This window comes from Macrotis lagotis, chromosome X (genome assembly GCF_037893015.1).
Source record: "Macrotis lagotis isolate mMagLag1 chromosome X, bilby.v1.9.chrom.fasta, whole genome shotgun sequence".
Taxonomy (NCBI): Eukaryota; Metazoa; Chordata; class Mammalia; order Peramelemorphia; family Peramelidae; genus Macrotis; species Macrotis lagotis.
In genome coordinates, this window is record NC_133666.1 from 192,918,784 (window position 1) to 192,934,403 (window position 15,620).

The 15,620-nt window shown below is 35.3% G+C and overlaps 1 protein-coding gene across 3 annotated transcripts in view; it reads left to right on the plus strand.

Moving 5' to 3' along the window:
- Positions 1-15,620, plus strand: part of FOCAD (focadhesin) — a 362,553-nt gene that overhangs the window by 337,311 nt on the left and 9,622 nt on the right. For all 3 annotated transcript variants that reach the window (XR_012472869.1, XM_074208785.1, XM_074208786.1), the window contains 3 exons: positions 3,113-3,210; positions 4,287-4,538; positions 15,257-15,332. Coding sequence is in view for 2 of the 3 variants with exons in the window: in XM_074208785.1 (XP_074064886.1) it covers positions 3,113-3,210; positions 4,287-4,538; positions 15,257-15,332 (426 nt within the window). In the remaining variant the exon portion in view is untranslated. The remainder of the gene's footprint in view (positions 1-3,112; positions 3,211-4,286; positions 4,539-15,256; positions 15,333-15,620) is intronic.

The window sequence follows — 15,620 nt, forward strand, 5'->3', positions numbered from 1 at the left end:
AAGGTAATCTCATGGAAGTCACTACCATTGAGGCTGAAAAAGGATTCACAGAATTTAGGATTTTTTGCTAAAACATTAGGGAAGTCAGGGAATCCAGGAACTGGAGACAAGGAAAGAAAACACCCTAGGAATAGAAGACAGATTAGTAAAACATCAGCTAGAAGGGAAGTTTTTTAAATTTATTTGAAACAGAAAGAGTGCTGAATTTATTGATGATAATTGTTTTTCTGTAACAACCATATCATATCCCACCTATGTGACTGTAAATAAGAAACTTCTCTAACCTCCAACCAAACTAAACTAACCTATTTCCACATGAATAGAATGAAGGGGCTATTACTTGTATCACCTGCTCCACCAGGTTGTATTTTATAAATCTTACAGCACCTTAGGAATGGGCATTTTATTTATCATTATTCTGTTCAAAGCATTGTGTTAGTGATTGGGAAGATGGAGGTGAAAATTGCACCCTTTTGAGAGCTCCCAGAGGGAAGCAGTAGTTAGAGTGTCGGATATGGAGTCTAGAGATCTGTTCTCAGATCCCCAGATACTGACCAGCTGTGTGATCCTGGGAAAGTATTTTAACCTCTTTTGTCCTCAAATTTTTCTTCTCTAAAATGAGAAGTTGGGATTAAATGACCTTCATATCTCTTCCAGATCTGAATCTGTGCATACAGTCTTATTTGAGGAATCCAGTCTTTTCTAGGATTAGAAATGGAAGGAATCCATGTAAAGAGCTTTCAACTTTTGATTGTGGTTTGCTCTACAGTCATAGTAAGGTTCTGGTTTTTCAGCTGATGATATGAATATAGAGGCAACTAGGTGGTACATTGGCAAGAGTATTGAACTTGGAGGGAGATCTGAGTTCAAATTCTGTTTCATATACTTTACTTATGGCCCTAAACAAGTCATTTAAACTCATTCAGCCTCAATATCCTCATCTACATAATGGAAATAATGAAACCACCCATCTCACAGGGTTATTGTGAGGATCATAAAAGATAATATATGTAAAGCACTTTGGAAGTATGTAACTGCTAGCTATTAAGTATAAGCTATTAAATGAAAACTTAAATTTACATAGTGTTTTATTGGTTGCAATGCACTTTTATAGCTCCTATGTGAGGATCAGATACTTCTCACAACAATCCTGCAAAGATAGTTCAAGTATTATTTTTCATGTTTAACTGATAAGGAGAGGTTAATTGATTTAGCCAAAGTTACACAAATAGAAAGTGACAGGGCTAGAAGTATAAAAGCCACGTCCACAGATTGTGGAATCCAGTATCCCTTTCTTCTACACTTTAGAGAAGATCTTATTTTCACCTTTCTGAACAGGGAATCCATAAACTGGTTCTGTTTACTATGTTATTAATAACCTTTGAATAGCTACCATTGCTTACATGAGTGATAGGGGTTGGATTTTTAATTTACAAAGCATGCCGTCTTTTCAAAGATTGCTATTGAAATGATTAGTATAGAATCTGATTGCCATATGATTGGGCTCAGAAAATGGGATGCACCTTCTAAAATACCAAAATGTGCCTAAGATTTAGACCAAATGCTTTTTTTTTGACATCTAACACATGGGTGATCACATGAATAGAAAGTAGTTGTCTAATGCAAAAAGTTCTTCTATCTTCCCTGCCATATGTTTCTCTTTTAATAACTTGTAGAGCAGGCAATCTTACCCTTTTTTAAAGTCATGAATCTTTTTTGAAAGTATGGTGAAACCTATGGATCTCTTGTCAGATTAACATTTTTAAATTCATCAAATAAAATACATAGGGTTACAAAGGAAGACAGTGACATTGAAATGCAGGTATCAGAACATTAAAAAAACAACAACCCCAAAACACTTCACAGCTCCTAGGGAAAGAATCCCTTTCTATACTTAACATTGATATTGAGAATAGCTTTAAGCAAAAAAAGAGTGACCTAGAATGTCAGAAACTAAATCTCTTGGTATGAAACAGGGTCTATATACCTTTCTTGCTCCAGTTTCCTGGAGAAAAAAATAAGCAGAGGTGATTATAGTGTACTTTAGAAGATCTGAGGGGTTAAATTTTGTTAGTCTAAGTCTTGAACTGCACTCTGTGTGACAGGAATGACATTGGAGCTGGTTGCTTTCCTTTTGTGACTCTTAACAGTGATGTCTGTTTCAGTGCTTACCCAATGAACTTATAATAAAATACTGTTTTCTTATCTAAAAAACAGACTTATTAGCCAAACACAAATGGACATCCCTCACATTGGAATATGAGGGATATAAAATTTATTCAATGTGGGGAATTTACAGTGGGAAAACTCCCTATACCTAGGCAGATGCTACCTATATATAAGTCCTTGGTAATTGCTTTGGTCACATCAAGGTTAAGTCATGGGGCATTCATGACTTGGGCATCATCATATAGGTGTCACAGGCAGGCTTTAAAAGACCCAGCACTCCCAACCACTCAACCATTTTGCCTCTATAGGCATTCCTTGTAAACACATAAGAGTGAATGATCAATTCATCGAAAGATAATTCTAGAATGACAAAATTCTTGGAAATTCTGGCTAAGACTGAGAAGTCTTTGTTGCCCCCATGTCATTTCTATTAAAAAAGAGAGAAAAAAAACCAAAACTCCCATGCTGGTGTTTTTGCTATTCATTTTCCCTGCAGTAGCTGTTTGTTTTTATTTGTTTGCTAAAATAAATGATCATTTTTAACCCCAGCAAAGAAGTGATTTTGATTCCAAGAATCAAAGCTTTATTGCCAATGAAAAAGCCCTTTGATATTTTTTAACAATGAGGAAGAAATGTCAGTAACTTAATTTCAACTCTAGGGTAGCATTAATAGCAGTAGATTTAAAGAATAAATTAGTTAACAGAAGACAAGCCAACCATCTTCCTCAGACATTAATAACAAAACCCTGATGTTCACAGTGTCAAAGAAATATCTTTTGTTCCATCACAGGTCAACACTATTACAGTGAGAACTTGGGATTGTTTGATGGAGTCCTCACCAGGTGTTCCTCTTTGGTTACCATGGTTATTACTGCTCTATTTTGCATTTCAAAGGAAAACTGTTAGCCATATTCCTAGTCAGAAAATGTCCTTGTCTTTTCAGGAGTGCTGAAGAGAATGGAGTGGCTGTTGGAACTGATGGGTTACATTAGAAATGTTGCTTACAAGTCAACATCTGTTGAGAATGTGGCTCTTGAAGAGGTACAATCTATAGAAGTAATTTGTAGCTTCCTTAAAATTTAGGGCTTGTATTTGTGCTCCAAAGAGAGAATGTTTAATGTCTTGTTGCTTTTATTTTCCTCCTGCCTTTTATTTTTGAAAAACAATAGTGCCATCACACTGCTGCCAGAAGAAAGTGGGTGTTCTCACTGTGCTATTTAAATTATCCAGAGCTGCCTTTTGACAATCTTTTAATGAAACAGACTTCTGGGCCTCCAGTATGATGGCAACACTTAAACAACAAAAAGCAATGAGAGGCCAAGCCTAAAGTCTGTGCACCTGAAAGTGCCTTAGGTGGTAGGTGCACAGGGGTTTGAGATTTACCCTTTGTTGGGTTACTTAATTATGGATAAAAGAAACTGATTGGAACCTTTCACTTCCCCCCAATAAGATGCAAGCAGTTCTTCTTGTCATTCCTCTGACTCTGCTCTCCTTTGTGTGGTTTTAGTTTGTTTTTATTCTTGGTAAAATTCAATGGCGTTATGTTTTCTGAGTGGGGAAAGACCATGTGCCCCAGTATGTTCTTTTGAAAGTGTCCAGATTTCCTGTGGAGTCCTCCGTCTGTGTTCTAAGTTTCCACAAGTTCCACAAATAATATTAGGTGTTTCCTAGAGATTGAAAAATGTTTGCTTTTTTTTTCCTCATATGACTTATTTTCATTTTTTTAAAATCATAATAGTTCTATTTTGGGGAATGGGGGGAGACATGTCTTATTTTTTTTACTTTTCCTTGCTGTTAATGTAAATTTTTTTATGAAAGCCCCTCTATATGTATCATTAGCTTTTTTGTAACTTCTAGTTAAGCAATATTTCATCAGGATGGCCAAGACATTTTTTTAACTCAGAAGAGGAAGTGAACCCCTAAAACTGGCTTTATCACAGAGCATGTCTTTCTTGAACCTTGGAAATTCCATTTCCTAGATAGTTGAACCCCCCTTTAGTGGGTAGTGATGGGAAGTGTGGGACTGGACATGGGGGGTGTTGTATGTGTGTGCCTCTCTCTTTGCATTTCTCAGAGACTTAGAGACTTAACCCACTTTGTGCCTGTTTCCTGTTTAGGCTATCAACTTCCTGTTGCTGCTCTTTGCAGCTTCTGTGGTTGCATGGGGTGACCATGACGCCCCTCTACTGCTTGGACTCAGTGCCAGCTGGTTGCCATGGCACCAGGAAGGAGGAGGGCCCGGGTTCTCTCCTGGTTACCTTGGCCAGAGTCCAATCAACAGGGTCACCTTGCAGGAGACTCTCACCCTCCTTCCCAGCAGCATGCCACTTCTGCTAAGCAAAGAGCCATGGAAGGAGCAAACACAAAAGGTAACATCTCTTCAGCAGTCACTGCTGGGGAGGAGCACCACAGTGGTCTCAGTGAAACTCGGATCAAAGCAGAGGCTTCACTGTGCAACCTCTCCCCATTGCCAGGAAAATGTAGAGCTCTGTGATCCAGAGGAAAGGGGATAATGGAAAGCATATTTTTGAAAATAAAAAAAGCAGCATCTACCTTGTGTAGTATCAAAGGCATACCCACATGAGCATGCATGCTCACACATGCATACACAATCTTGCAAACTTGAGGTCAAAATAAAATGATGTCTAGAAGACGCTAGCAAAGATGGAGACTTGAAGTGCCATAGAGTGAAATCCCCTAAGAAACTGTAGTGAAGAGCATCAGGTGAAATAATGTTGACTGGAACTTGAGTAACACCAGAAAGCTGCTCCATCCCATCAGGACTGTTCTAGAAGGCAGACTTGCTGGTGCTGTGATTGGGGATGTGGTAGAAGCCCAGCTGCCTACGGGAGCTCCACTGGCCCAGAGGAGCCCCAGCAAGGGACAGGGCCAGCCCCCAGCAAATGTATGTCCAAGGAGACAAAAATGGGACAGTTCCCAGACAAGTCAGTAAGCAAGGCTCATTAAATGCCTAATATAGGAGCACTGGAGATAGAGAAAGGCAAACAGCAGTACCTGCTGTCTGAGATCTCACCAGTTAATAATTTTGCTGGTGGAACCTCCTAGTATCATTTCCAGTTTCTAGACAGGACCATAGCAGAGGACAGAGCTCTGCAACATGATTTACTAGGAGAAGTTACAGCGATAAGGGCACATCAGCACATTTTTATTAAATGTCCAATATTTGTCAGGCACTATACTGAGGTCTAGGGATACAAATGAAAGATAGTCTCTGCCCTCAGGGAGCTGGAAAGTAGGAGGTGTGGCTCAAATCCCAGGTGGAAAATGAAGAGATTTATCTTCTGAACTCCCTCCTTTGGAGGTTTTGGGTTTTGTGGCTGTGTGCTGTAGGCAAAGGGGCAGAGAGCAATAAGGAGGCCCAAGGACCACAGCTGACTAGATTTTGCAAGAGAAGTTCCTAGATTCTTGGAGCATGGTGGAGAAGTCAGAGAAGTTCTAGAGTAGTACAATCAGTGGGAAATGACCAGTGAGAGACAGGCAGACACCAGGACTTTAGCTTTTCTCCAGGCTCAAGTCCTTGTCCTGGGCAAGAGCTGCAAAAGAGAGATGGGAACAGAACCAGGACACCTCCATAAAATCAGAACTAGGACAGGACAATGGCTGCAGCATCTGTTGCCAACTGAATAAAATTGGGTCCCAGGCACCCCATGCAGGGCAAGAAAGTGGGCAGAGCCACAGGAATTGAGGAAAGAAACCTAAGTAAATAGTAACAGAACTCCTAAACAATACCATGGATTAAGAGAAACCCAAGGGAACCCAGAAGAAAAGTATCTCCATAGAAAGAACAAAGAAATGCTTAGAAAAAAGAATGACAACCACAAAGATTCTTAGAGTATATGGAAGAAATGAAGCAAGTGGTTTTAAAAAAATAGCAAACTCAGGAAAAAATAGAATGTACATTGCCATCACAAGAAATATTTCAACAGACAATAGACTGAAAAAAATTAGAATGTGTTATCAAAAAAAAAATCCAAATGGGGAGTATTCCTGTCAAGTCAAACCCAGGAAATACATGAACATAACTTAAAATACTTTTTATAGAAATAAAGTCTGATTTAAATAATTGGAGCATATTAATTATTAGTGAGTGTCAATATAATAAAAATGGCAGTTCTGCTAAACTGATCTATTTATTGAACTGGAAAGAATAATAAAATTCATTTGGAAGACAGAAGATGAAGAATATCAAAGGATGTAATGGAAAAAATGTAAAGAAAGGAGGTTTAGCAATTTTAGATCTTAAACTATATGAGGCAATTATCAAAACTCTGATATTGGCTAAGAAATAGAAAAGTGGATCAGTAAAACAGAGTAGACATTAAAATACATAGTAGTGAGTTATTATAGTAACCTTATGTTTGACAAATGTAAGATAAAAGATTTGAGGCTAAGAATACATATAATAGGGCGGCTAGGTGGCATAGTGGATAGAGCACCGGCCCTGGAGTCAGGAGTACCTGGGTTCAAATCCGGTCTCAGACACTTAACAATTACCTAGCTGTGTGGCCTTGGGCAAGCCACTTAACCCTATTGCCTTACAAAAAAACAAAACTAAACTAAAAAAAAAAAAAAACTAAGAATACATATAACACTTGGTAAAAATTGTTGTGAAAATTGGAAAGCAAGTTTGTCAGAAATTTGATCAGTAAATGGATACATGATAGAGGGAGATACAAGAAAATTAGAAAATGAAATACATTACTTAGACCAGTGAATGGGAGAATTTATAACGAGACAGAGAGCATTGTGATAAAAGAAATGGATAATTTTTATTACATTAAAATAAAAAGGTTTTGTATAAATAAAATCAGTAGAACCAAAATTAGAAGGAAAGCAGGAAAGGAAAACAATTATGACAAATATAAGCTAAAATAACTTTGAGATATCTGACATCTATCAGATGGACTAAAATGATCAGGAGGGGATATGGAAATAGGTTTTTTTTGTTTGTTTTTTTTAGTTTTTGCAAGGCAATAGTGGCTTGCCCAAGGCCGCACAGCTAGGTAATTGTTAAATGTCTGAGGTTGGATTTGAACCCAGGTATTCCTGACTCCAGGGCCGGTGCTCTATCCATTATGCCACCTAGCCGTGCCTGGAAACAGTTTTAATACATTGTTAGTGTAACTGAACTGATCCAATAACTTGGAGAGCAGTGATTATACCCAAAGAATTATAAAACTAGGTATACCCTTTGATCCAGCAATACCACTTTTAGGTCTGTTTCCCAGAAAAAAAAAACACAAAGATAATCTAAAATAGTTATAGCATCTTTCTTGACAAAGAACTAGAAATTGAGAGGATACCCATCAGTTGGGGAATGGCGATAAAATATTACTCTGCTCTGGAAATGATAAGCTAGTTGATTTTAGAAAAATTTAACGAAGAATGAACTTAGCAGATCCAAGAGAATATTTTTATACAGTAAGAGAAATATTGTTTAAAGAATAGTTATGAACAAATTATTCTGAATACTATAAATACTTAAATCAACTATAAGGGACCTATGAAGGAAGATGCTATGTACTTCCAGAGAAAGAACTGATAAATAGAAGTCTGCATAATATGGTTTTACATATATTTATAATCTTTGTCAAATGATGGTCTTCTCTAGTTGCAGAGTAGAAGGGAGGGAGACAGTTTGAAACTTAAAATGTAAGCAAAAATAAATAAATAAAATTAATTAATTAGCCTAAAAAACAGGCAAAGGTCAACCAACAAGCATTTGTAGAAGGCCCAACTTGGGTTCTTGCATTCTTTTGTAAAATTTTATTATTTTCCGGGATGGCTAGGTGGTGCAGTGGATAGAGCACTGGCCCTAGAGTCAGGAGTAGCTGAGTTCAAATCTGGCCTCAGACACTTAATAATTGCCTAGTTGTGTGACCTTGGGCAAGTCACTTAATCCCCCATTTGCCTTGCAAAAACCTAAAAAGAAAAAATTATTATTTTCCCCATTTAACAAGCATTTGTTTTCTTTCCTCCATGACCAAACTAAAAATCTAGATATATTTCAAGAAATCATAAAAGAAAAACTACACAGTATAAATAGGCTCTATCACTGGTCAGTAAACCACATGCATTTGTGAAGGACCCACTGTAGGTCAAGCACTACAGCTAAAAAGAAAGGCAAAAATGGTCCATACCCTCCACAAACTTGTATTCTTCTTTTAAATTTTATTTTCTCCATTTAACAATTATTTGTTTTCTTTCATTCTAACCCACACCCTACTGAAAAAAAGAAAAACTCTTAAGTTCATATTGACAAATATTCATAGTTAATAGAGGTTGTGCATATTTTTAGAAATTAAGGACTTAAATAGAACTTGAGAAAAATTAAATAAGACAGTTCATGGCAGTTTTAAAATGAGAATCAAAAGGAGTATGCATTTTTCTCAGCCTTGCACAACACTTAAATAAAACCATATGATGACCATATGCTACAACATAAATGTAAACAAAGCAGAAATATTAAACCTGTGCTTATTACAACAGTGCAGTATAAGCAAAAACCTTTGGAATACAGCCAAAATACTCATTTAGGAAAAATTTATAACTCTCAACACTTTCATCCATAGAGATAAACAAATTGATGAATTGTACCTGAATCTAAAATAGCTAGAAAAACCAACCAACAAATAAAAATAATAGAAATTCTAGAAATTAAAAAGATAAAAAATAAAACAAAAATTATTAAATTGCTAGTTTTAAAAGCTGATTTTTGAGGACAGAAATTAATAAAACAGTAGCTATTTTGTTAGTTTTATTTTTTCAAAAAGAAGAAAAATAGAATTAACAAATGAAAAATGTCAAAGGAATTCAAAATAATAAAAGAGATTGCACAGAAAATTGAGACCATTTTGCCCAGCAAAATTGAATATACATTTATGAAAATACAAGTGAATAAACATTTATGAAAATACATAAATCTCAACATGATAATAAAAGAAAACATAGAGAATTAAAATGACTTAATTTCAGAAAAATAAAACCAAACAAGTAATAAATTAACCACCATAGGGGAAAAACTTTAAGCCCAAATGGTGTGAATTCCATTAAACTTTTAGAAAACAGGAATTATATGAAAACATCTAGAGAACACTCTTTACAAGAATAAACATAGACTTAAGTTTTTGGAAAGATAATATTAACTTAATGTTGGCCATACTAATAAAAGAAAAATGACAAAAACTACTTGAATTTATTTACAGATTTAGTGGAATAAAAAATTGCAGAAAAGTTTCTTCATATAGATAACTTTTTAGTTGATTCTCTAGAGTCCTCTATACCATTATCTCTCCAAAAGAGTGATAGTTTTATTTTATCATTGCTTATTTTTATTCCTTCAATTTATTTTTCTTGTCTTTCTGTTATTGTTAGCATTTCTAGTTACTAAAAATAGTGGTGAAAACAAATATCATTACTTCATTTGCAATTTTAATAGAAACCTTATCTCCATTACAGATAGTATTTGCTTTTGGTTTTATATAGATACTACTTATCATTTTAAGAAAGGCTATCTTGAATTCCATGCTAATGTTTTTAATATGAATGGGTGTTGTATTTTGTCACAGCCTTTTTCTGCATTTGTTGATATAATCATATGATTCTTGTTGCTCTTGTTATTGATATTTTCAGCTGTCCTGATAGTTTTGCAAATAATGAACCAGTCCTGCTTTCCTAGTAAAAATCTTAACTGGTCATGGTATGTGATCTTTCGGTTATGTTGTAATATCCTTACTATGGTAGTGTTTTATTGAAAATTTTTACATTGATATTCATTAGGAAAATTGGCTTATAGCTTTTTGTCCCTGTTTTTTTTTCTCTGGCTTAGGTATTGCCATCATATTTGTGTCATAAAAAGAATTTCTTTGCTTATTTTACCAAATAGTTTATATAGTATTAGAATCAACTTTCATTGAATGTTTGACAGAATTCACTTCTGAATCCTTCTGGTCCTGGGGACTTTTTTCCCCCCTTAGGGAGCTCATTAATGATTTCTTGAATTTATTTTTCTAAGATAAGTTTATTTAAGCATTCTATTTCCTATTCTGTTAAATTGGGCAATTTATAATTTTTGTAAATATTCATCCATTTTACTTAGATTGCCATTGGCATGTAAAACTCCTAGTAATTGATTTAATCTCATTTTCTTTGGTGAAGCTTTCACCTTTCTCAGTTTTGATACCATTAATGTGAGTTTTCTTTCTTTTTTTAATTAACCAACAGTTTATTTTATTGTTATTGATTTGCATTTTTTTTTTCATAAAATCAGCTCCCAGTTTTATTTGTTAGTTTAGTGATTTCTTCTTTCAATTTTATCTTTTAAATTTCAAGATTTTTAATTTGGAGTTAAATAAGGGATTTTAAACTTGTTCTTTTTTTTAGTTTTTTTTAAATTGCACGCCCATTAATTGATTAGCTCTTTTTCTTTTATTGTTGTTTACATTAAGAAATTTTTTAAAAATTGCTCCTAAGTATTCCTTTTAGCTACATCCTACAAATATGGGGATGTTGTCTCATTGTTGTCATTCTCTGCTGAAATTATTGGTTCTATGATTTGTTTTTTGACTCATTTTTTAGGCTTAGATACTTTAGTTTTCGATTAGATTTTAATTAATACTTCCAGATCCCTTTATTAAATGTCGTTTTTATTGTATTATGGTCTGAAAAGGGTACATTTAATTGTTAAACTTTCTGTGTTTGGCTATAAGGTTTTTATGCACATGGACAATTTTTGTAAAGTTGCCATGTAAATTTGAGAAATTAAATTAAAAATTCCATACAATTTTCTCCAGATATCTCCAGATATCCAGATACCTCCAGATATCTTTCAACTGTAACTTTTCTAAGATTCTATTCATTTAAGTTCCCCCACCGTTTAGTTTTTACTATTTCCTCCTGTAATTCTTTTAACTTTAAGAATTTGGAGGAGCAGCTAGGTGGTGCAGTGGATAGAGCACCGGCCCTGGAGTCAGGAGCATCTGAATTCAAATCCAGCCTCAGATACTTAATTACTTAGCTGTGTGGCCTTGGGCAAGCCACTTAACCCCATTTGCCTTGCAAAAACCTAAAAAAAAAATAATTTGGATGTTATGCCATTTGTTGCCTATGTGTTTTGTATTGATATTACTGGTTTATAGTATCATTTAGCAAGATGTTTCCCTTTGTATTCCTTTTAATTAGGTCTATTTTTGTTTTATCTGAGATCAAGATCACTACCCTTGATTTTTATTTCTACTGAAGCATAAAATATTCTGTTCCAGCCCCTTTTTTTTTACCTCTCTGTGTCTCTGCATTTTAAATGCATTTCTTATAAAAAACATTAGTGGTTTTTAGTGTTGAATCCCTTCTGTTATTCGCTTCCATTTTATGGATGAGTTCATTCCATTCATATTCACAATTATGATTGCTAACTTTGTTTTTCCCTTCATTCTGTTTTTCTTGTATTTATTCTTTTTCTCTTTTTATCCTGTCTCTCTTCTAAAGTCTGCTTTATTTGTGACTATTGCCTTCTTTTCTCTGCCCTCCATTTTACCAGTGCCTCTTTCTTTTATACCATTCCTCTCCTACTTCCCAGTTGGAAAAATGAATTCTGTGCCCAGCTGAGTATATATGTATGTGTATATGTATGTGTATTTCCTTTATGAACCAAAAGATATGAGTGAAGTTTTAATAATCATTACCTGCCTCCCCCCATTTTCTTCATTGTAATCTCCTCCTGACATTATGGCATGCCTATGATTTTTCTCCTCCTTTCAACTAAGGAATCTTTTTTTTTTTGTCCAACCATTTTTTTTACATCCTCTCAACATAAGTGACTTACTACACTAATACTGATAAAATTCTGAGAAGAGGCATGGATCATCTCATTTAGACAGTTTTACTTTATTAAATCCCTTGAGATTTGCCCTTTATAAACTTTACCTGTTTTTGCTTTTTGAGTCGTTATTTGAAAGTTAGATTTTCTGTTAAGCCTATCTTTTCAACAGATCATCATTGATAGTTTATTTCATAAAATATCTATTCTTTCCCTTGAAGGATTATAATTAATTTTGAAGGGTAAATTATTCTTGATTGTAATTCTAGCTCTTTGTTTTACAGAATATATATTCTAAACCCTCTTCTCTTTTAAGGTGTTAGCTCCTAAATTAAGTCTTGTGGGATCCTGTGTGTGGCTCCATGGCCTTGGAATGTTTTCTTTCTTAGTACTTGACATAATTTCTCTTTTTTACTTGGAAGCTTTGGAATTTAGGAATAGTATTCTAGGAGTTTTCATTTTGGGATCTCTTTCAGGTGACAACTGCTGGACTCTTTTGATGTTTATTTTACCCTCTGGTCAGATTTTTGGTCTGGTCGGAGCTGTCTGAGCCCCCCCCCCCCAGTTTCTTGTGATATGGTGCCTAGGTTCTTTCTTTGATCCTGGCTTTCTAGTAGTCTAACTATTCTTAAATTACCTCTACTGGATCTATTTTCCAGGTGAGTTGTTTTTTTCCAAAAAGTTATTTTGTTTTGATTTCACTGTTTCTTAATATCGCTTGGAATCATTAGTTTCCACTTGTCCAGTTCTACTTTTTAAGGAAATATTTTCTTTAATGAGCTTTTGTACTTTTTTGTGTTGTTTACTTCAGTATTTTTGGTGCCTTATTTACCAAGATATTCATTATCTTTTTATAATTTTCTTCCTTTCCTTTCATTTCATTACCTAATTTTTCCTCTACCACTATTATTTGATTTTTAAAATTTTTTTTGCTCCTCCTGGAATTCTTGGGCTTATGAACAATTCACTTTTTCCCCCACTTTAAGACTTTGCTTGAATTGTGTTGACTTAATTGTCTTCTGAGTTTGTGTTTTGATAGTTGTAATCTTTGTAGCCTTGTATGTTCAGGTTCTTTTGTTCTTATTGTTTGCTTATTTTCCCATGCTACTTATTGATTTATGACTTTATATCAATATTGGGTTTTGCTCCCAGCATTAGGAGAAGGAGGCTGTGACTCAAACTTTGTACTTTTTCCAAACTGCTGTCTTCAGAACTGGTTTTGGGGGTTTGGAAGCTTTTGGTGGTGCTTCCAAGGTAGTGTGATCTAGGGACTGGTATGGGTCAGTGTATTGTCTGCATTGCTCTTTTTGTCCTTATCCTAGATGGATAATGTCCTGATGCTTTGGGATTGCACTGCTTTTCAGGGGCCTTCCTTTTTGGGACTAAAAACAATATTGTTCCTCAGGGTTCCTAATCCCTTTGAAGTGATACTGCCCCTGAGGGCTTCTACTTTTTTCTGGCCTTGAACTGGCATCCAAAGTGGGTATGGGCAATGGAGTTTCCAGTGGGCATCCTAGTACAAGGGTACCCTGTAATCTCATATTGACTCTGGACCAGCCTTGTCCCCATCACCAATCTCTCTGTCCAACCTCCTGTGTTGTCTTGGGCTAGGAAGAATCTCTCAATCTAACCTTTTGTTGACTCTGCCATTCTAGAATTCTATTTGAGACATTATTTAAAAGTTTGTTGAGGAGTGTTGGGAGAATTCAACTTAGTGGTTTGTACTCCACCATCTTGGCCAAAAATATACTGTGCTTACCAAAAAAGCAATTTGTTTCAAAATAGCATATAAAGGATATTCAGGAAGAATATAATGCTAGTTCAGGTAGTCCCAAGGAGCATAGATTTATTTTTTTCCGTTGGAAGGGATCTAAGAGGCTATGTAGTCTCACCCTCTTTTTATTGGTGACCTGAGGTTGATGGTGATTTAAGTGATTTGCCCAGTCACAGAGCTAATAATAAGTGTTGGAGACAGAATTTGAACACATGCCTACTGGGTTTCAGGTCCAGGATTCTATCCATGATACCAAGCTTCCAGTTTCTTTTATCTCCATTTGGAATCAGTTCTGGACATTGGGATGTAGAGGTTCATTCACATAGCAACAACAGCCAGCATGTATAAGTGGTGCTGACTCTTCATTCAGTGGCCTTTTTTGGAAGTCATATCGATGATGTGATCCATTTAATTCATAGGCAGAGCTTCCCTGTTTTTTAGGGGAAAACTATCTCAGCTTATGTACCAGGGCCTTAGAAGATATTGCTCCTACCACAAATGGATTTAGTGGAACCTGAGAAGACTTGTTTGAAGTGATGCAGTGAGTGAGTCTACACAGTGTCTGTATTAGGTACTAACAGATCTATTGATTTGAATAAAAAAACACTAGTAGTACACAGACTACAATAAAGGAAAACAATTTGGAAAGACTTAAGAATTCTGACCAATGCTGTGACCTATCATGAACTTCAGGTGAAGCATGTGTTTCGTCTCTTAGGCTAAGAGGGGGAAAAACATGTTTTGAGACATGGCCAATTTATGAATTTGTTTCCCTTGATCATACTTAACTTTTCATTTGTTACATGGGAAGACTTCTATTTGGAGAGGATGGTGGAAGAAGTTGGTAGAAGGGTAGTAATATTGTTGCAAAAAAATTAAAAGCAAAAATAGAGCTTCAATGAAGTATTGCAAAAATACTCATAAGAAGCCAGAATTCAAAAGGAAATAGAAAATAGGACACTCTTTTTCTTTTATTAAGCTGAATGTGCAGTTAAAAAAAAACAGGTAACAGAAGTTTACAATTTCAGACATAAACTTTATATGCCCTTTGTACATTGAAATGATGTTGACTTTTGATGATTGTTAAATTTGTAATAAAATGGTAATTTTTTTAAAAGATGATGACAATTCCATAGTCATGTTCTTTTGTTGGACAAACTAGATGAGAACACTACTGGAAGTGAACTTGTGTCACTTGGTTGCTCTTGCCCACTCAGCTGTAAATGCTTATAAATTGTTTACTGTGCAATTTAGTGAATCAGGAAACTAGATTTAAGTTTGGTACAGTGTGTTCCCCTCATGAATGAAACTTACACTTCACTTGACCACATGTCACCATTGTTTATTGACAAGATTCAGAATTTTGTGAGGTTCAAATATTCTCATGTTTGTTAATATTCTGGCTTTTACCCAGACCCTTGTAACTGGTTCTTGATGGTAGAGATATCTTCACTAATATGGGTTTCATTTTACCTTAGTTCATTGATTGGCTGTTCAGTATTATGGAAAGTCCTGAAGAATCACTCTCAACAAGTTCCAGAGATCTTTTGAAAGGTATTTTTTTTTATACTTTATCATCTGAATAAAGAACATTAGATAGGGCGGCTAGGTTGCTCAGTGGTTAGAGTACTGGCCCTGGAGTCAGGAGGACCTGAGTTCAATTCAGGCCTCAGGCACTTAATAATTACCTGTGTCGCCTTGGGCAAGTCACTTAACCCCATTGCCTTGCAAAAAAGAACTTAAAAAAAAGAACATTAGATGTCTTATGATACACTCTAGCCTTATTAAGATGGGGCGGCTAGGTGGCATAGTGGATGAAGCACCAGCCCTGGAGTCAGGAGT